We start from the raw sequence: 21,870 nt of genomic DNA, 5'->3' as shown, positions 1-21,870 counted from the left end.
TATAATGCCCTTAAAAGAAGACTATTTTCCCTAAATTATTATTTTTTAAACTGTTTTAGGTACTGTTTTTCAACCCTACTCTCTTGACCAAGAATGAAACTATTTACAAATTAAGATGCCAACAGGTAATTTCTTATACATTTATATGTTTTTGTCAATATGTGTCCATAGCAATAGAACAACAATCAAAAATGTATATTAACACAAGGCTGTATTATTCCCTTCCAACATCATTGGAAGAGATGTGAATATGAAATTAATATTTCAAATATGAAATATTTGGTTTTGAGACCTTCCTTTATGACATAAAGCTATTTTATTTTAGACATATGTGTTTTATTGGTTTTATAACCTGATAAATTCTAGCTTGTTCTATATCTGAAATCAACTCAAATAATAAGGAAATAGAAGTCAGAATAAAAGTAGACTCAGAAATAGTGATTCAGGTTAGATGAGTTTTCTTTATTGATAAAATACATGCCAAGTGTTGAGATATGTCTGACTATAATCCAATTAAAACAAGGACACTAATCTTAGCTGTGATAAAGTTACATTCCACCCTCAGTGGAAAACCATATATGATGAGGCCTTTGATGCTGATGTAATGTTAATTTTATTTTTTAGCCAAATTATTCCTGAAAAATTTTATAATCTTGTTGAAAGTTGTTTGATTATGAAGAAGCATGGCATTGTGTAAAAAAGAAAAAAATCTAAAAGAATTCATTTTGGTTGACTTTACTTTCTTTTTCACCAGTTCTCTGTAGTTCTGACTTCCTCTTTACATTTTTATACTCTTAGGGCTATAATGTGATGCTGAAACAGGATTTTCTCAATTCTAAAGTAGAATAAAAGTTTTAAAATTTGAAATTCTGATTGTGGAGATATCTGACTCATAGCAATTATATCTTAGCAAGTATTGATATCTTAGTGGCACATAAATGCTAGATAATTTTTAAAATTAGTATACTAATTTTAATGTCAAATTGGAGTCCCAATGGGAGTAATGCCATTTTCTTATTCCGATTAGATGATTCTGGGTCATTTCCTAGACAGAAACAATTAGGAACTAACAATGTACAATTTTAAAGCAATATAATTTCCCCTTTAAGGCTGAAAGATAAGATATTCACCAATTTTCTCTTCATAAATTACTAGTATAATGACTCAGTGAATCCTTCTGTTATTCTAATTTTTTCTATACAATGGCTTTGGTGGACAGGGATTTTTAATAAAAGGTCTTGGGGGTGAGGCTAGAAGGAAGGAGAGGTATCAAGGGAGAAAGGGAAGGCAGAGAGATAAAGATAGATAAAGGAAAGGTCATAAAGAAGGAAGATGAGGCTGAAGAAAGAGGAAAGAGAGAAAAGAAGCCAGAGAGAAGTAGAGGTTTATTTTCTTAATATTCTGAAAGATTTGGCTGTATATCAAGCTATGACTTAGCTTTTTAATTTTTCTTTGCAACTTTAGATATGCCTTATGGTTAGTAGCTATTACCTAAAACACTTTGCAAATCAACACCTTATAAGATTATTTTTGGTTTCTGACATTTAGATTGTCATATAGGAACGTTTAAAGTTAACTTCGGAAATAAAAAGTTAATTATCTAAATCCTTTACCAGCTGCAATTTCAGATATTAATGTATTTGAGACCTAACAGGGAAAACAAGAATCTAAATAAATTCTTGGGACAGGGAAACGCTAGGTAATACTGCCGAATCTCTGTAGTCAGTGAGAAAGGCGCTGTTTGTTCTAAGATGCTAATCACCTCCTTTTAATCTAACTAATATAGATATTCCTTATTTCTGTTATATAGTGTCTAAACCCATTATGGTTAATGGCCATATCTTTAGGACATAATTTTTCTCTCAAAGAGATAGAAGTCCCAGTCTGTCAAATAAGGAATAGAATTAAGTCTTTCATTTTGAGAAAAAAAATTCTTCATTCTGATTTTCAGAATTGCTACTTCAGTTTAAGATAGTTATTCCTATTCCTTGTTGCATTAGGAAAATTTTAATTTGCTTTTCTCTATTTTATATATGTATGTGTTTTAGATCACGAAGAGCCCTGTGGTCCCAGTCACAAGTCATTTTGCCTGAATGGGGGGCTTTGTTATGTGATACCTACTATTCCCAGCCCATTTTGTAGGTGAGTGAAATGGACTAGGGGGAGATGTTAACTTTATTTTTTATTGTCTACTAACTTCTTTGAGAAGTGATAAAAAGTAAACAAAAAGTGTAAGGTGAAAAGATGTGAGGCATATTCTACATATTTATTTAGGGAAAATTATCCTTTTAAAACAAAACAAAAACAAAATAAAATGGCACATAAAAATCTCACTAATCAAGGTGTTTATTTTGAAATTGGTAATGGTAGTTCCTAGCCTAGACACATTTTAAAAAAATAATCCCTTTTAGTGAGCTCTTTGATTTTAACAATTTAAGGAAGGCAGTCTATGCTTAATATTACTGGCAAAACAGCTAGGGAATTTGCTAATCAAAAAAACCTGAAATGAGATATCTTATTTTGAGTTTTTAATGCATAAACACACGATAACTGAATTGGCACCAAAACTTACACTTTATATGTTAAAAAGCAAAAGAAGGGTTAAGTTTTTCTAATGGTGGTAGCAAATAAAAAAGAAGGGTATCTTAGCCACTATTGTTTTAAAATAATATAATTTACTGTGGGAGTACAGATACAGCTAGTGACCCATAAAAAGCTTCAAAATAGTACTTCTGTAGCCTGATTCCTATGAGTTTGGTTGAATAGGATTTAAATGTATATAATAAACCTCTTTTAGTATATGAGTTAACATCATAGTACTGCCCTATACTGTGGAGCTAACACCTAAGATCTAAAGATATTTTGTAACACATGTGAATTACTCTTTCTTGTTCTTTAACTGAAATAAGTACAGAATCTAGATTTAAGATCTTGCTACATAAAAGGATAGAAAAGTAAAATTCATAGGAAAAGTTAAAGATACTGGGATGTAGTATGGAGGAGAGGAGGCAGAGAGAAATAACCTCACAATTATCTCAAGAAGTTTTTAGGGCTTTTCATATGGGGAATAGTGCCCAGGTGTTTTTCTTCTCTAGTGAATATGAAAAGGGAAGGGAATGGAGGAACAAATTAACAATTAACACTCATGATGTGCCTCAGCAGTATACTCTTTTTTTAAATCTATTTACTGAGATATAATTTATGTATGATAAACTGCATTCATTTAAAGTGCAAAATGGATTAATTTTGACAGGGGTTTGTACCTGTGAAATCACCACCACCATCACATCTGGATATAGAACATTTCAATAGATGATCCCCCCAAATTTTGTTGCTGACTCTGCTCAACACTTAATTCTCACAAACACCTTAGAGAAAGGAGGGAGGGGAGACCTTAGAAAATAATTTTTAAAAAAGCGGGGGGAAATGAGAAATTAGGTGACATGCCAAAGGTCATATAGCTGGGAAGAAGAAAGATGTCACCTTTGAATACAACTCCCAAGTTTCACTTAACTTTATAATATATTCATACTGGATTCTTTCTAAGGTGATATGGCACATAGCATGTTTAAAATAAAACAAGAATGCTTATCAGAAGAAGTACATTTAGGTCGGGCGTGGTGGCTCACACCTGTAATCCCAGCACTTTGGGAGGCCGAGGTGGGCGGATCACGGGGTCAGGAGATCGAGACCATCCTGGCTAACACGGTGAAACCCCATCTCTATTAAAAATACAAAAAATTAGCCGGGCATGATGGCGGGCGCCTGTAGTTCCAGCTACTCGGGAGGCTGAGGCAGGAGAATGGTGTGAACCTGGGAGGTGGAGCTTGCAGTGAGCCAAGATCGTGCCACTGCACTCCAGCCTGAGGGACAGAGCGAGACTCCGTCTCAAAAAAAAAAAAAACAAAAAACAAAGAAGTGCATTTAATAATTTAAAAATACTAACATTTTGTGTCTTGATCTTGATGATGGTTGCATGGGTATAAAGACTATCATTTCTCCATTGAATTGCCTTTGCCCGTTTGTCAAAAATCAATTGATCATTTATGTGCAGGTCTATTTCTGGACTATTCTGTTGATCTATGTTTCCTATCTTTTCACCAATACCAGTCTTGATAAACGTAGCTTTATAATGAGCAAAATCAGGTAGCATGATTCCTTAACTTTGTTCTTCGGCTCAATGACCTTTAGCCTTATTTTCTAATAGGCAGTATTTAATGTTAAAAATTTTCAAATACATTTCTGTTTTATCCTAAAAATTTTATAGTTTGTTGTTCAGTTTGAGGTTTAAACATTTTTTCATTATGATTCCTTCTGTAACCTATAGGGTGTTTTCCTATCCTTTTATATTTATATCTGATTTAATGGCATTGTGGACAGAGTACTTGGTCCGTCAAGCTGTGCACTTAATATCTATCTGTATACTAGCTATCTGTTATACCTCACTGAATAAGTTGAAAGAAAGAACTAAGAATGCTGGAATTTGGAGATTCATTAAAATGGAAAGAAACCTAGGTTGTTATCCTGCTTTTGTACCTTGGATAGATGCGTTTTTAGTGTATTTTCAAAAAGTTACCAACGATAGAGAATGGCCAAGTTTGCTGGCAACCCACACCGGGTGTAAAAATGTATATAGTTTCTTCCTAATATCAGAATGTAAGAGTAGTAATTAGAGAGTAGCTGAAACCATGCCACATGGGTTCATGATGGATAGCAAGGTCACCACATTGCACAACAGCAGGAGGTTCTGTGGCTTGGCACCCTCTTTGCAACGTGAATGTGTATTCTGGAGTTGCTAAACACCCTGGAAGGAAGTGAAGTAGGGGAGTGGGGTAGGGAACAAAAGGGCAACTGAGAAAAAAGGAAAAAAAAATAGTGACTAAAGGTTCAGTGACATTGAATGGCAGATATATTTAAAATCATATTTTATAAAAATAATTGTTTTCCAATTATCTTAGGAGCACACCTCTAATGTAGCCCTATAGGCTGTAATAGCAATAGCTAAGAGTGATAGGCTCATTTTCCATTCCACTTCATACTGTTTTCTGCATTTCCTGTTTCTATTATGACATCTCAACCATCTTGTCACTGAGAAACCCCAGACTTATATTTGACTCTGTATTGCCCTCTTGTCCAGTTGTCAAATCGTATTTCTACCTTTGCTGTATCTCTCATCTCTCTAGTCCTTTCTGTTCTTACTATCAAACTCCTTGCTTTGTCTATAGAAATAGTCCCGAACCAATTTTCCCGGAGCCTAATTCTCATCAAGTGTCCAGCTAAAACAAAAAAAAACCTTCAGTGACAGCCCTCACATCTATCCATCTACCACTCAGGAAATAATACCTTACTTGTTAGCCTAGCCCTTTCAGCCTTCTACCATTTGGCCCTCAAACTACCTTTGTGGCCATTTCTTCCTTGGTCTGCATTCTAACTAGAACCATTCACTATTTACATTAGATATACTTTGTGTTATGTTGCCTGCCAACTCCTCCTCTTTCTCCTCCTCCTCAGTCTACTCTACATGAAAATGAAAATGACAACAATGAAGACCTTTATGATGATCTACTTCCACTTAATGAATAGTAAGAGGTATATTTTCTCTTTCTTACAATTTTCTTTTCTTTCTTTCCTTTTTTTTTTGAGACGGAGTCTCACTGGCTGGAGTGCATTAGCGTGATCTCGACTCACTGTAACCTCCGCCTCCCAGGTTCAAGTGATTCTCCTGCCTCTCAGCCTCCTGAGTAGCTGAGATTACAGGTGTGTGCCACAACACCCAGCTAAATTTTGTGTTTTTAGTAGAGGTGGGGTTTCGCCATTTTAGCCAGGCTGGTCTCGAACTCCTGACCTCAGGTGATCCACCCACCTTCGCTTCCCAAAGTGCTGAGATTACAGGCGTGAGTCATTGCGCCTGGCCCTTTTTTTTTTTTTTTTTTTTTTTTTAAAGAGACAGGGTTTTGCTCTGTTGCCCAGGCTGAAGTGCAGTGGCTTGATCATAGTTCACTGCAACCTCAAACTCCTGGGCTCAAGTGATCCTCCTGCCTTAGCCTCCCAAGAAGCTGGGACTACAGGCACACACCACTGCACTTGGCAATTTATTTTTTGTAGAGGATGGGGTTTTGCTGTGTTGACTAGGCTGGTCTCAAACTCCTGGCATCAAACTCCTGGCCTTAAGTGATCCTCCCACCTCAGCTTCCCAAGGTGCTGGGATTACAGGCATGGGCCACTTCATTCAGCCCCCTTAATGAATTTCTTAATAACATTTTCTTTTCTCTAGCTTACTTTATTATAAGAATGTAGTAATACATAAAACATATAAAATATGTGTTAATTGACTGTTTATTAGTAAGGCTTCCAGTCAACAGAAGGCTATTAGTAGTTAAGTTTTGAGAAAGTCAGAAGTTATATGTGGATTTTTGACTGCATGGGGGTTGGTACCCCTAACCCCTCTATTGTTCAAGGGTCAACTGTATTTGTGCCTTTAGATCTAAAATGCCTCTAGTCAGCATATAGTTGCATCATGTGTTTTCGTCCATTTTTCTAATCTCTTTTATTACATAATTTAATCTATTTACATTTAAAGTAATTACTGATAAGAAGGGGCTTTTGTAATTTTGCTATTTATTTTCTATATGCCTTATCACTTTGTTTCTCATTTTCTATTTTACTGTCTTTTGTGTTTAATTGATTTATTCATAGTAAAAAGAATTTTTTTTTTTTTTGAGATGGAGTTTCGCTCTTGTTGCCCAGGCTGGAGTGCAATGGCGTGATCTTGGCCCACCGCAACCTCTGCCTCCTGCGTTCAAGCGATTCTCCTGCCTCAGCCTCCTGAGTAGCTGGGATTACAGGCATGGCCACCATGCCTGGCTAATTTTGTATTTTTAGTAGAGACAAGTTTTCTCCATTTTGGTCAGGCTGGTCTCGAACTCCTGACCTCAGGTGATTTGCCTGCCTCAGCGCCCCAAAGTGCTGGGATTACAGGTGTGAGCCGCTGCACCCGGCCTGTAGTAAAATGTTTAAATTCCTTTCTCATTTCCTTTTGTGTATATTCTGTAACTATTTTCTTTGTGTTTACCATGGGAATTAAATTTAACCTTTTAAAGTTATAACACTAATTTAAATTTATACCAGCTTAACTTCAATCACATGTAAGAACTCTACTTCTTTGTAGCTCTGTCCCCACTTCTTTCATTTATTGTTACAAAATTATATTTTTATATATTGTGTGCCACAAAACATAAACTAAGAGTTCGTCTCAATACATTGATCTCTTAAATTATGTAGAAGATAAAAATGGGGTTACAAACTATTTTTATGATAATACTAGCTTTTAAAATTGTTCATGTATTTATCTTTATGGATATCTTTATTTCACCATGTAGGACTCCCTGAGTTTTTCTTGCAGAACAGGTCAAGCGATAATGAATTTTGTCAGCTTTTATCTTGGAATGCCTTAAAAACTCTTAGTTTGAAGGACTGCTTGTTGGATATTGGATTCTTGGTTCCAGTTGTTTTGTTTGTTTATTTAGCCATTTGAGTTTATCAGCCTACTGTCTTCTGGCTTGCACAGTTTTGATCAGAGAAATCTGTTGATAATCTCATTGAGGATCCCTTCTGTGTGAGGAGTCACTTTTCTTGCTGCTTTCAGGATTCTCTCTTTGGCTTTTAAAAGTTTGATTATAGCGTGTCTCATTATGGGTCCCTGAGTTCATCTTACTTGGAGTTCATTAACCTTTTTGGATATTTATATTAATGTCTTTCATCAAATTTGGGAAGTTTTAAACAATTATTTCTTTAAATATTCTTTTGATCTCTGTCTTTTTTCTCTTTTTGGAACTCTCATAATAGGTATGTTGGTCCATTTGATGGTGTCCGATGGGACCCTTAGGCTCTGTTCACTTTCTTTAATCTTTTTTCTTTCTGTTAGACGACTCAACAGTTGTCATTATCTTATGTTCATCTATTTTAACATAACGTTTTAAAATTATAAATTTCCCTCTGAGAATTAATTTAATAGCAGCTCACAATTTTTGATGTGTCATATTTTCATTTTGTTTAATTCAAATGTTTACTAATATCCTTTGAAAGTTTTCTTTGATCTGTTAATTCTATGAAAGCGTATTGCTCAATTTTCAGCATTTGTGGATTTTCTGGTTATATTTTATTATTGGTTTCAAGTTTAATTCCATTCTAGTGAGAGAATATACTCTTTACAATTTTGTTCCTTTGAAATTTATTGAGACTTACTATATGGCCCTTCATGGAATCTATTTTGGTTGATGTTTCATGCACATTTGAAAAGGAGCAATTGATGGGTATAGCATTCTATAAATTTCAAGTAAGTTGCATTGGTAAATAATGCTATCCAAACATTCTCTTTCCAGACTGATATTTTGCCTGATTATGCTATCACTTACTGAGATATGTATGTTAACATCTTCAAGTGTGATGGTAGATTGTCTGCTTCTCCTTCCCCCAGTTTTGCTTTATATATTTTGAAGCTATGTTAATTATTACATGTACATAAGTTTAGACTTCTGATGTGCTGTTGACCCTTTTATCATTACACAGTGTTCTACTTTATCTTTAGTATTACTTCTTGCTGTAATGTCTACCTCTCTGCTATTAATATAGCTTTCTATTTGTTGGTGTTTTACACAGTATATCTGTTTCTATCCTCTTTTAACCTATCTGTATCTTTATATTTAAAGTGTGTGTTTAATAAACATATAGACATGTTTTTTAAAAATTCAATCTGATAGTCTCTTTTAATTGTATGATGTAGTCAATTTAGTCCATCTGCATTTAATGAACTTACTGATATGGCTAGGTTTAAGTCTACCATCTTGCTGCTATTTTCTCATTGTCCTATTTGCTTGTTGACCAGCATTTTCCTCTAGCATTCCTTCTTTCCTGCCCTTTTATTGGCTAATTAAGTATCTTTTAAGTTCCCACTTTATTTTCTTCATTATCTGTTGTTATAGATTTCTATATGACTCTTTGAGTAATTATCCTAGATATTACAATATACATTCATAATTTATTACAGTCTGCCCACAATTAGTACTTTTACTCTTCCTGAACAATGCAAGTGTCTTCTAACAGTTTAAATTCTTAATCACTTTTTTCCCTTGCTACTATTGTTGTGCTGTCAAATATGTTTAGTGATTAGTCCATTTGCATTTCACACAGTTTTTGAAATAGCTGGGTTTAACTTTATTCTCGTTTTCTGTTTATTTTGTCTGTTCTTTGCTCCTTTTTTCATATGGGAGATTTCATTTATCCTTTCTGGCCCAACTCAGCTTTTGATTGAGTGGCTAAGTCTTTGTTTTCTCCACTCTGAAAGTTAGGCACTTTGGAGGTTTTGAGCTAATCTTTGTAGCCCCTTGTTCCATACAGGTTCAAAATCTGACAAAAATCTGGCTGGGAGGAGGATACTTGTTATGTGTTTGTTGTAGGCCCCTCCTATAAGTTTAAAATAGATAATATGTTCACATTTTTCAAAGATCAAAAGCAAAACCAAAGATACGTTGATGTATATTTCTCTCATTTCTGTCTCTATTAACATTTTTCCTCCCTGTGTACTAAAAGAAAGCAGTAAGCCCTTATCTAAACTTCCAGTACTTCTTTTTGCAAATTCAAGGAAATACAAATGCGTATTTTAACCTCCCATTCTTAGTATAATAGTTCTTAATATATAATAGTCATTCAATAAGTATTTGTCAAATGAAGCAAAGAACAAACATTGTATACTTGTGTGGTCCCATATGGTAGCCAGGAGCCATGTGTGGCTACTGAGCACTTGAAATGTGGCTAGTGTGACTGAGAACTGGACATGTGCAATGAGCATCAAATAATCCTTAAATTTTGAAGACAATATGAAAAAGTGAACTATCTCAATAACTTTTATATTGATTACATGTTGAAATGATAACATTTTGGATATTTTGAAGTGAAAATATATTACTACAAATAATTTCACCCTTTTTGTTTTTTTTTTCAATGTGGCTACAAAAATTGGGGCCAGGCATGGTGGCTCACACCTGTAGTCCCAGCACTTTGGGAAGCCAAGGCAGGAGGAATGCTTGAGGCCAGGATTTTGAGACCAGCCTAGACAACATAGTGAGACCTCATCTTTACCAAACAAAACAAAACAAAAAAAATACCAGGTGTGGTGGCGTGTGCTGACAGTCCCAGCTACTCAGGAGGCTAAGGTGGGAGGATTGCTTGAGTCCAGGAGTTCAGTGCTGTGGTGAACATGATCATGCCACTGTACTCCAGCCTGGGCAACAGAGCAAAACCCTATCTCTAAAAAAGATAAAAATAAAAATAATTAAGAAAAATTTAAAACTAGACACTTAATTTCTGTTGGGGAGTATTGCTATATGTACTATCCTGTATTTCTTTTTTCTTAACAACATATCCTGGATATCTGCTCATTTTAATATATGGCTTCCCAATTCTTTTTTACAACTAGAAGGTATTCTGTTTGTGTGAATATACCATCATGTATTTAACCAAGCCTCTATTGATGAATATTGTACACACAATGCAGAAGTACACACAGTGTGTACCACTGTGCCAAGCTAAATTTTACCTTGCACATAAATCTGCACATGTATGAAATTATACAATTATATATCAGTAAAATAAAGTCCTGGAAGTGAAATTGCTGGGTTAAAGATAAATGCATTTGTAACTTGAATATATGTTGCCAAATTGCTGTCCATAGAGATTATGCTATTTTGAATTCCCACCAGTATATCTGGGTACGTGTTTTTCTATAACCTTGCAACAGAATTGTCAAACTTCTGAGGTTTTTCAAATCTGACAGATGAAAACATAGTATCTCAGTGTTCTCTTAATTTTTATTTTCCTACTTATGAGGAAAGCTGGGCATAGTTCAGTTGTTTAAATACTAATTAAAATGTTTTTGATAATGTATTTGTTTACATATTGCTTTTATATTAGTAAGATTAGCCTTCTGTCTATAATATTAATTATAGATAATTATTTATAGCTTATTTTTCCTTTTACCTAGCTTATGGGGTTTAGTTTTCCATGCAGTTGTTTTCTGGTTTTACTGCAGTCAAATCTATCAATTTTTTTTTAAAGCTCTTCAAGTTTGAGTCATACTTTTAAAAAAGACTTTCCAGCCAGGTGTGGTGGCTCATTCCTGTAATCCCAACACTTTAGGAGGCTGAGGTGGGTGGATCACCTGAGGTCAGGAGTTCCAGACCAGCCGGGCCAACATGGTGAAACCCCATTTCTACTAAAAATATAAAAATTAGCCCGGCGTGGTGGCGGGCGCCTGTAATCCCAGCTATTCGGGAGACTGAGGTGGGAGAATCTCTTGAATCTGGGAGGCAGAGGTTGCAGTGAGCCGAGATCATGCTACTGCACTCCAGGCCAGCCTCCTGAGTAGCTGGGACTACAGATGTGTGCCACTGTGCCCAGCAATTTTTTTTATTTTTAGTAGAGATGAGGTCTTACTATGTTACCCATACTGGTCTTGAACTTCTGGTCTCAAATGATCCTCCCATCTCGGCCTCCCAAAGTGCTGGGAATATAGGTATAAGCCACTGTGCCCAGTCTCTATTTGGATTATGTATATGGCTTAAGATATAGATCCAGATTTATCTGTTTTAATATGGCTACTGTCTTAGTCTGTTTCTGCTGCTGTAACAATACTTGAGACTGGATAAGACAGTAGAAATTTATTTCTGACAGTTCTGAAGGCTGGGAAGCCAAAGATCAAGGCACCAGCTTTTGGTGTCTGGTGAGGGCCTTCTTGTTGCAAGCTCACATAGCAGAAGGGGCAAATGCTGTGTCCTCACATGGCAGAGGGCAGAAGAGCAAAAAGGGCCGAACACTGTGTCCTCACATGGCAGAAGAGTAGAAGAGCATAAAAAGGCCTAAGCTAGTTTCCTTTAGCCTTTTTATAAGGAACTAGTCCATTCATGAGGGTGAAGAAAGCCCCAACTCCTTATGCCAGCACAATGGAGATTATGTTTCATCATGAATTTTTAGAGAGAATACATAGCACCTACCTAGTCTTCCCAACACTATCAGTTTATAGATCATAATTCCCATTATAATGTCAGCCCTGTGAGGGCAGAAATGTTTATCTATATGTTTACTGCTAGAACAGTACCTGAAACATAGTAAATATTCAATAAATATTTATTAAATGAATGAATGAATTCTGCTGATTTGAGATGCCAACTTTGTTATATGTGAAACTCTGTATGTGTTAATTCTTACTGGACTCCTTTTTACTTTGGTGTGTCCATTTATTCTTACGCCCATAGCAATCTCTTCTAATTGTTGAATGTTTATAGTGAGTTTAATATATGGTAAGTCTAGTTTTTGCATCCCTCCCCTTGCACCTTGGCTGTCCTTGCTTTTTAATTTTTCCATATGAACTTTAGAATCAGTCCAGAAGAATATGAATTTAAAAAATTAAATTGATAAATTCCCTTTAGGAAAGTTTCTTTATGATGCTGAATCTTCTTATCCAGGATTGATATGTCTTCCCATTAGTTCAAATCCTTTTCTGTACTTCAAGAGTGTTTTTAACATTATATATGTTTTGCATATTTCTGAATTTTTTCCGATAGATTTGATTTTTTGTTACTGGGGTAAATCTGTTTCCATATGTAAATTTAATAAGTATGTTATTTCTATGCTTAAAACCCTTCAGTGACTCTCTGTCTCACTCAGAAAAAAGCCAGTGGCCTATAAAACCTTAATGATATGGCCCCTATTATTGTTCTTACCTCATATCCTGCAACTATCTAATTGCTCAATCTACTGCAGCCAAATTAGCCTCTTTGCTGTTCCCTGATGCCAGGAAAGTTCGAGACTTAAGGTGTTGGCCTGGCCTTTCTGTCCTGTGTTGAATGCTTTCTCCCCCAATATCCTCATGGCTAACTCCCCCTCATCCTTTTAGTCTTCACTATCAATCTTTCAATGATGCTTCCTAGACCACTTTTTAAAAAGTAAAACCCATTCTTTGCCTGTTCCCTCTCTTCCTGTCTTACCATCTACCAACATACTAAATAATTTACTTTACATTCTATCTCCCCAAGCTAGAATGTAAGTCCCACAGGGAAAGAAATTTTTATTTTTTGTTCACTGAGATTTTCCATGCGTCTAGAACAGGCATAGAGTAGGTTTTCAGTAAGTATCTGTTGAGTGAATGAATGCCCCACTACTTTGTTGACTTCAGTTATTATTATAATAATTTTTCTGTTAATTCTCTTGGGTTTCTTATTATGTAGGATAGAATTTGATAAAGCAGAGTGATCTGAAACGCAAGTCAAACTTCGTATCTTTTATGAAGCTTTTCTGGGTAGAATTAGCCATTCAGCCCTGTGGCAGAGGCTGTTAGTGTCCAATAACTATGTGGTCCTCTGCGTTTGAGCCTCACTTACAGTTAGACTGGGTCTATGTGATTGGGTTCTGGACAGTAGAGTATGGGCAAAAGGGATGCAAGCCAGTCACAAGTCTGGCCGTGAAAAACCAACTCCTGAAAAACTCCAGCTCTCATTTTTCCTGCCTTAGTGACCTTGGAGGCCATGTTCTCCAGGTGTCAGGGCCAAGAGATGGAAAAGGGCTGCCTGACTGGCATTGGGCATTAGACTGTAGTGTGAGCAAGGATTAAACTTTCATTGTATGAAGTCACCAGTATTTGTAAGTTTGCATTTAAAGGCAGCTAGTATTAACTTTGTTGACTATTATATGCTCACACTGTACCCAGACATATTTCTATCTTATATCTCTCTCTACTGTACTTAGTGTTTATTTGTCTGTTGTTCTCTAATAGAATCTAAGCCCCTTGGGACTGAATAATTCTCTTGTCTTTGAATTTTCTACATCTAGTATATATCATAGAATTTAAAAAACTACTCAAAAATGTTTCTCGAGTGAATTTTTGAGAAAAACCAAGAGGGAAAAGGATTTGGAAATCTCAATCACTAAAAAAATAGGGTATTTAATACCAAGCAAAGAAGGGTGAGAAGATGATGAGATGAAATTCTATGAAGAATATCTTTGCAATATATATCTTTGCAATACAGATTTTTAAATATTAATGGAGTTGAATTAGTACCAAAAAATAAAAATTTTCTCATATTAGAGAAAATTAGATGAATTATCTCATAAAAAGTTATTTGTAATTTTGTACAGAAATATTACTGAAATGATTTTTGCCCTTATTTAGTTTACATATTTTTTTCTCTCATTAAATTTATAACATCAGATCTCTGGAAATCTCAAACTTTTCTTAGTCTACTAAGTATTATAAGTCTTCTTAGTCTACTAAGTATTATAGTGGGAAAAGTCTCAAATGGGGAGAAGATCATGAAAAAAAGCCTTAAAATACTATTAAAATAATTTTTCTCACATTGACACCTACCTCATCCTTTTTACAAAGTTTCTCAACCAATATGTGTTAGAAGAAAATTCCAAATATAGAGCTAATTCTGGCCATCAAGTAGTGATGTGTAATACTGATATTTATAGATCTTTATGATATAATTCCTATAATACATTTCACTGAAAACATTCAAGGTTTGATCTAGAATCAAATTTATTTTCATATTCTGACACAGCCATTTCATCTGATTCCTACCAAGACTATAAACAAATGTAGTAATAATAAATATAATATTGGGATCTAGTACTATCATTTTGTCAACAAATGATCTAAGCGAGTCACTAGTTGCTATAAAAATAAATGGTTATATATAGGAATTTGGCACTTTTTCCAATTTTGTGACCGAATCTCTTCTTTGCTACTCTAAGAGATTTTACATCAGGAACTATTATCTAGTTTCCTGACCTTTCAAAAATGTGTTCTTTTGTATCTCTTTATTTCACTGTCTTCTATAGCTAAACACACATGCTCTATTTAAAAGTAAGGCTCATTTGTTTAATAATGTGAATAATTGAGCTTCAAACTCTTGTAGTTAAAAGATTCATACTACTCAATGAAGTTAGTATATCTAGGGAATAAATGGCCCCAATGACTACTGTGTGACCGTGATATTATCACAATCTAAGGTCTCCCCTCAGTGTGGATTGTTAAGAGTTTAATGAAGTACATTGTGAGGGATCTCATCTCTCACAGCAGATACACATTGATTAGGCTTACAGAGCTAGTGTCTAAAGTAAGCATTCTTATTTATTTATTGAGATGTGGCCTCGTTGTGTTGCCCAGGCTGGATACTTCAATTTGTTAATCTATGATGATATATAACTGACACAGACTTGAGTTGATGTGAGCCAGGCTTTCTTTCTCTGTCGACTGACATGTATGGGAAGCCAAATTTGTAATCAGAATATTTTAATGGGTATAGAGAAAACAAGAAAACAACAAGAATTACATAATATGAAAGTGTATCTGTAATTAGTTTGATGCATTTATTTCCATAAGAGAGAGAATCTGACTTAGAACTGTAATGCATGAAGTCTTCTGGCTACAATACCCTCTCTACTTAATAGTGCTTAGATAGGCACTGCCGATGTTTGCCTCTGTGCCTTTCCTTTCTGTTAGTGTCCTTGGCCAACCAACTCCTCATACTGACAGCTCTTTCTTTAGATATGTTAATGCATATTCAGCTAGTCTCTATTATTTAAAGGAACTTTGCTTTATTCTGTTCCGATCCATTGACTTTATAATTCAATTTGCATTATATAATCTTATTTCCTTCAGCTCTAAGTATTGGACATCACATCAGTTTCCCACTTGTGCTTAATACACAGTCTAAATATATTGAGGTGTGATATAGTTTGGATATGTATCCTCTCCAAATCTCATGTTGAAGTATGATCCCCAGTGTTTTGGGGGGGCCTGGTGGGAGGTGTTTGGATCATGAAGGCAGACCCCTCATGAATGGCTTGCTGCCCTCCTCATGGTAATGAGTGAGTTCTTGCTCTATTAGCTAATGTGAGATGTGATTGTTGAAAAGAATCTGTGGTCTTCCCCTTTTCCCTCTTGCTCCCTCTCTCACCAGGTGATACACTCGCTCCCCGTCACCTTCTGCCATGATTGTATGCTTCTTGAGGGCTCACCAGAAGCAGATGCTGGCACCATGCTTCCTGTATAGCCTGCAGAAGCATGAGCCAAGATAAACTGCTTTTCTTTCTTTCTTTTTTTTTTTTTTTTTTTTGAGACAGGGTCTCACTCTGGAGTGAGACGACTCCCAGACTGGAGTGCAGTGGTGTGGTCATGGCTCACTGCAGCCTCTGCCTCCCTGGTTCAAGCAGTCCTCCCACCTCAGCCTCTGGAGTAGCTGGAACTAGAGGCACATGCCACCATACCCTCTAATTTTTAAATTTATTGTAGAGACAGAGACTTCCTATATTGTCCAGCCTGGACTTGAAGTTCCTATGTTGCCCAGACTGGGCTCAAGCAATCCTCCTCCCTTGGCCTCCCAAAGTTCTGGGATTACAGGCATGAGCCACCATGCCCAGCCTCTCTTTTCTTTATAAGTTACCCAGCCTCAGATATTCCTTTATAGCAATGCAAATAGACTAAGACAAGGTGTATTACAAATATATTGTTGTGTTGCTTATTTTCTTTAATTGTCTTCTACTAGGCCCTGACTTTCAGAAATATGATCCTTGTGACTAATATACCATTCTTCTACTTCAGTCTTAGAGAAAGCACATAGATTTTTAAATTCTGTAAGATAACTTTCATGCTTGAGCATTATCAATATAAGTTCTGATTAAAACAGTTTGCTTTGTGTACAGCTGGAGTAGCTCATAATCAAATACCCATATACCTCCTTTTTACAAACAATAAACTCTGCACAAGTATAAACACTATTTGAAGGCACTGGAGAATGACTAAAAGCAGGAAGAAACAAAAGTAGTTGACACATAGAAGAAGGGAATGTCACTGAGTGAGTTTCCCATTTTTATGGCTTTTTGCCTGAGGACAGGCCCTAATCAATTCAACACATAGTGGTAAAATGGGATAGAAACATGCAGGCAGTCACCACAGCTGGAAATTGAATGTCCTGAAGAGAGCCACAGAGTGGGAGCCTGAGTTCTTTATATGCTTTATATGCCCAAATATCTGGATGACCTTGAATTTGTATGCATGGAGGACTCCAGATAGCCCAGGTAAGGCTAAGAAGAGTGAATAGACATTTCACTTGTTGCAACAGTAAGAGATAGAGTTTAGAGTTTCAGTTAAGCCAAATTATCCTAATAAAACAAAATATTTGTACTCTAAAAAGGAATGTAACCATCTAGAATCTACAACACGTCACTCATAAGGTCTGGGTTAGAATTCAAAATGACTAGACATATGAAGATAGAAAAATGTCATCCATATTCAAGAGTAAAGAAAATCAGTGGAGTCAGACCTTGAGATGAGCCAAATATTGTAATTAGCAGATAATAATTTTAAATCTTAAGGATTTATTCTCAAGGATATAAGAGAAAATTTGCTTATTATCAGTGAGTAAATGGGAAACCCCAGCAGAGAAATAGGAAATATGGAAAAATAATTAAATAGAAATTCTAGAATTAAATAACATCTGAAATAAAAAATTTCTGAGTGGGCTTAACAGTGGATTGGAAACAGAAGAAAGAGTAGGTGTACTTGAAGCTCTGTTGAAAATATCGGTATGAAAAACAGATTTTTTTTTTTTTTTTTTTGAGAGTGAGTCTCACTCTGTCACCCAGGCTGGAGTACAGTGGCCCGATCTCAGCTCACTGCAACTTCTGCCTCCTGGGTTCAAGTGATTCTCCTGCCTCAGCTTCCTGAGTAGCTGTAGCTGGGACTACAGGCGTGCAGCCTGGTTAATTTTTGAATTTTTAGTAGAGTCAAGGTTTCACCATGCTGGTCAGGCTGGTCTTGAACTCCTGACCTTGTGATCTGTCCACTGCTGGGATTACAGGTGTGAGCCACTGTGCTCAGCCCAAATTTTTTTTTTTTTTTACAGAATCCTCAGTGACTTGTCAAACAATGTTAAGTGATTGACATACTTGTAACTGGGAACCCAGAAGGAGGAAAGAGAACACAGCAGGAAAAAAAAAAAAAAACAGTATTTAAAGAAATGATGTTCTCCAATTTTCCAAATTTAGTGAAAGCCAAAATTTCAGATTTAAGCTCAACAAACACCAAGCAAACTTAGACACATCATAGTCAAATGGCAGGAGGAAAAAAAATATAAAGAGAAGATCTTGAAAGCAGTCAGAGAAAGTGACACATTACATAGGGGAAATAGCAGTATAAATGGCAACTGATTTCTTATCAGAAATCACAGAGACCAAAAGATAGTGGAAGGAAATATTTAAAGTGCTCAGAGGGAAAAACTATGAACCCAGAACTTTGTATCTTGCAAAAATATCCTTCAAGGATGAAGACAATAATAAAAGCATTGCCCGTAAAAGCTAAAAAGTGGTAAAAAAAAAAAGAAAAAAAAAGTCCATCAACTCATGAATGTATAAATAAAATGTAGTATATATACACAATGGAATATTTGTCAATAAAAATACTGTTATATATTACTACAACATAGATCACCCATAAAAACATTATGCTAAGTCAAAGAAGCCATTTGCAAAATAACCCCAAATGTGTAATTCTGTTACACATTTTAAATGTATTACACATATTTATATATTAAATGTGCAGTATAGGCAAATTTATAGAGATAGAAAGTAGATTAGTGGTAGGGTGGGGAATGGCGATTGACTGCTCATGGATGTGGTGTTTCTTTTAGGGGAGATGAAAACATTCTAAAATTAGATTTTGGTGATGGTTACACAACCCTGTGAATATACTAAAAACATTGAATTGTATACCTTAAATGGATAGATTGTGTGGTATGTGAATTATATCATATAAATAATCTCAATAAGGCTGTTTAAAAATGAAGGCAATATAAAGACATTTTCAGATAAGAAAAAACTAAGATGATTTATTACCAGCAAGCCTGTACTAGAAGAAATGCAAAAGGAAGGTCTCCAAGCTGAGGGGAAATAATACCAAATGGAAACTTGAGTCTACAGAAAGGAATGAAGAACTTTGGAAATAGTAAAAATTTGTGTAAATATAAAACCGTCTCTTAAATCTCAACTTAGGTAAAGGACATATGAGAACCTAAACCAAAAATAGTGACATTGTTTTGTGGATAGTATAGACTGTAGATTCAATACACATGACAACTGCGGCATAAAGGGAAGGGAAGTAAAGGGAACAATATAGTTGTAAAATTTCTGCATTGTATGTGAAGTGATATAATAGTAACCCTAAGTAGACTGCACAGTTCAGAATGTGTACTGTAAGGCCTAGAATAACCACTAAAAATGTAATGCAGAGTTGGCTAAAAGGTTTATAGATAATAAGAATGAAATTCTAAAAACAATAGTTAACCAAGAAAAGGAAGGCTCAGAAAATAAATGGAACAAAGAGAAACCACGGGATGGTAGATCAATATACAAACATAGTAATTTTATTAAATGTAAATAAACTAAACTTGCCAACTAAAGACAGATTGTATATTGAAAGAGAGAGTGAGACAGGGAGGGGAGGGAGTCATCAGGAAGACATGCAATCATAAATGGTACATATATGTACCTAATAACAGAGCTTTAGAATCATGAAACGTTTGGTAAAGGGAGAAACAGATAAATCCACTAATTGGAGATTTTAACATCCATCTCTCAGTAGTTCATAGACCAATAGACCAAAAAAAAAAAAATTCACTAAGGACACAGTGAATGAAGAACCACTGTCAACCACCTCAACCTAACTGATAATGATAGAAAAACCTATCCTCCAAAACTATATACATTCATTAAATGTACATGTTATATTCACCAAGAGAGAGGTTGGGTTATAAAAAAGTCTCAGTAAATTTTATCATTGAAAATTTATAGGGCAAAGATCAGCAAACTATGACCCATGAGCTAAATCTTGCCCATCACCTGTTTTTGTATGATGTTAGTAATAGTTTTACATTTGTAAATATTTTTAAAAAATATTTTGACATAGAAAATGTATATAAAATTCAAATTTCAGTGTTTATAATTAAAATTCTATAGGAACAAAGCCACACTCATTCATTTACATATCGTCAATGCCTGCTTTCACACAACAAAGTTGAGTAGTTGCAACAGAGACTGTATGGCCCGCAAAGCCTAAAATATTTGCTATTTGGCCCCTTTCCTTTCACAGAAAACATTTTTCTAACCCCTGCCTTGGAGTACGTTCTCTTACCATGATAAAATTATAGCAGAAATAACTAACATGTCTAGAAAAACTCCTAATATTTGGAAATGGATACCTTGAAAAGATTATATAAAAATTAATAAACTCATAGCTAGATTAATAGAATATATGAAAATTACCAGCTGAGAGTGGTGCTCGCTGCTGTAATCCCAGCACTTTGGGAAGCTGAGGTGGGAGGAACAAATTAAGGCCAGGAGTTCCAGACCAGCCTGGGCAACCCTGTCTCTACAACAAAATTTGAAAAATTAGCCAGGCATGGTGGTGCACACCTGTAGTCCTGGCTACTCAGGACGCTGAAGTGGGAGGAACACTTGATCCCAGAAGTTAGAGGGTACAGTGGGCTATGATTGTGCCACTGCAGCTCCAGGCTGGATGACAGAGCATAGACCCTGTCTCAAAAAAAAGAAAAAAACAATTACCAACTACAGTAAGAAAATTACCAGCATCAGTAATGAAAGAGTACAGATGATCCTACAGATATCAGAAGAATTATAATAGAGGCTTCTGCTTCCTGCCTTGATGAAGTAATTGGACCAGACTTGCTCTCCTCTTTAAAACGTCTATAAAAATCGGGAAAATAAATGAAACACCCTTTTTTCAGACAGTCGACAACAGGCAGTGCAGGACAGTGATCCCTGAGAGAAGGAGAACAAGCTTAGAGCTCCCTCTAATCTTCCAGCCTCCCTTCCTGGAGGTACGCTCTGGACTGTGGTGCAGAGAGATGGGTGCACCAAGCGGAGCACTCTGGTCTTGCTGAGCTGAGGAGAAAGAGATCAGAGGTCAGGGAGGTTGACATGGCTGAAATTTGCGGATGCACTACCAGAAAAGAGGAAGCTGTATAAGAGAAAGAGTTCCAGAAATCTGCATAGAGATCCCTTTTGATTATCTTGTCAAATGCTACATTAGACAAGTGTAGTGTCAAACTCCATAGTGCTGCACAAAGAACTTCTGGGAAGCTCGAAGGTGAACAACCCCAGAGCTCAGGCAGGGCTGCGATGTGTTTACATTCTGACCAGCTAGAGTGAAGTGTCCTTGGTGAACACCTAGGGTATTCACTTGAGATCCCAAAGAGTCACTCTTCAGGATTAGAGCAAAAGTCGGCCTAAATGCTACTCCATTTGTACCCTGTCAAAGCTTAAAACCAAGCCTTAAAAGAATCAAGCTGATTTACAAGTAACTTTGTCCCCCAAAGCAAAGTTCAATGCTCTTTAAACAAAGACAACAAAATCTAGCACTCAAAAATGTAAGATTCATGTTCAGCAAGCAATGCAAAATTACTAGATACAAAGAAGCAAGGAAAATGTGATTAGGATGAAAAAGTCAATCAGTAGAAACAGACCTACAAATGTCAGCAATGATGGAATTAGCAAACAAGAGATTTAAAGCAGTTACTATAAATATGTAAAGAATTTAAAGGAAAACCTGAATGAAATGGAGAGATTTCTAGAAGCTGAAAAATGAAATATCTTTAATGAAAAGTTGAGTGGATGGGCTTAGCAAATTAGATACTGCAGAATAAAATATTAATGAATTAATCACATAGCAATAAAAACTTTCCAGAATAAAACATTTTTTTTTTCAGACTAAGGAACAGAGTCAAAGAGGTCTAACATATA

At 35.6% G+C, this 21,870-nt stretch overlaps 1 protein-coding gene across 5 annotated transcripts in view; it reads left to right on the top strand.

The window, feature by feature from the left end:
* NRG4 (neuregulin 4) overlaps positions 1 to 21,870 on the top strand; it is a 125,176-nt gene that overhangs the window by 48,277 nt on the left and 55,029 nt on the right. For all 5 annotated transcript variants that reach the window (XR_004030569.1, XR_004030570.1, XR_004030567.1 and 2 more), the window contains 2 exons: positions 60 to 125; positions 2,049 to 2,142. Coding sequence is in view for 1 of the 5 variants with exons in the window: in XM_030814828.1 (XP_030670688.1) it covers positions 116 to 125; positions 2,049 to 2,142 (104 nt within the window). In the remaining 4 variants the exon portion in view is untranslated. The remainder of the gene's footprint in view (positions 1 to 59; positions 126 to 2,048; positions 2,143 to 21,870) is intronic.

This window comes from Nomascus leucogenys, chromosome 6, assembly GCF_006542625.1.
Source record: "Nomascus leucogenys isolate Asia chromosome 6, Asia_NLE_v1, whole genome shotgun sequence".
Taxonomy (NCBI): domain Eukaryota; kingdom Metazoa; phylum Chordata; class Mammalia; order Primates; family Hylobatidae; genus Nomascus; species Nomascus leucogenys.
This window is presented reverse-complemented; position numbering and strand designations above follow the sequence as displayed.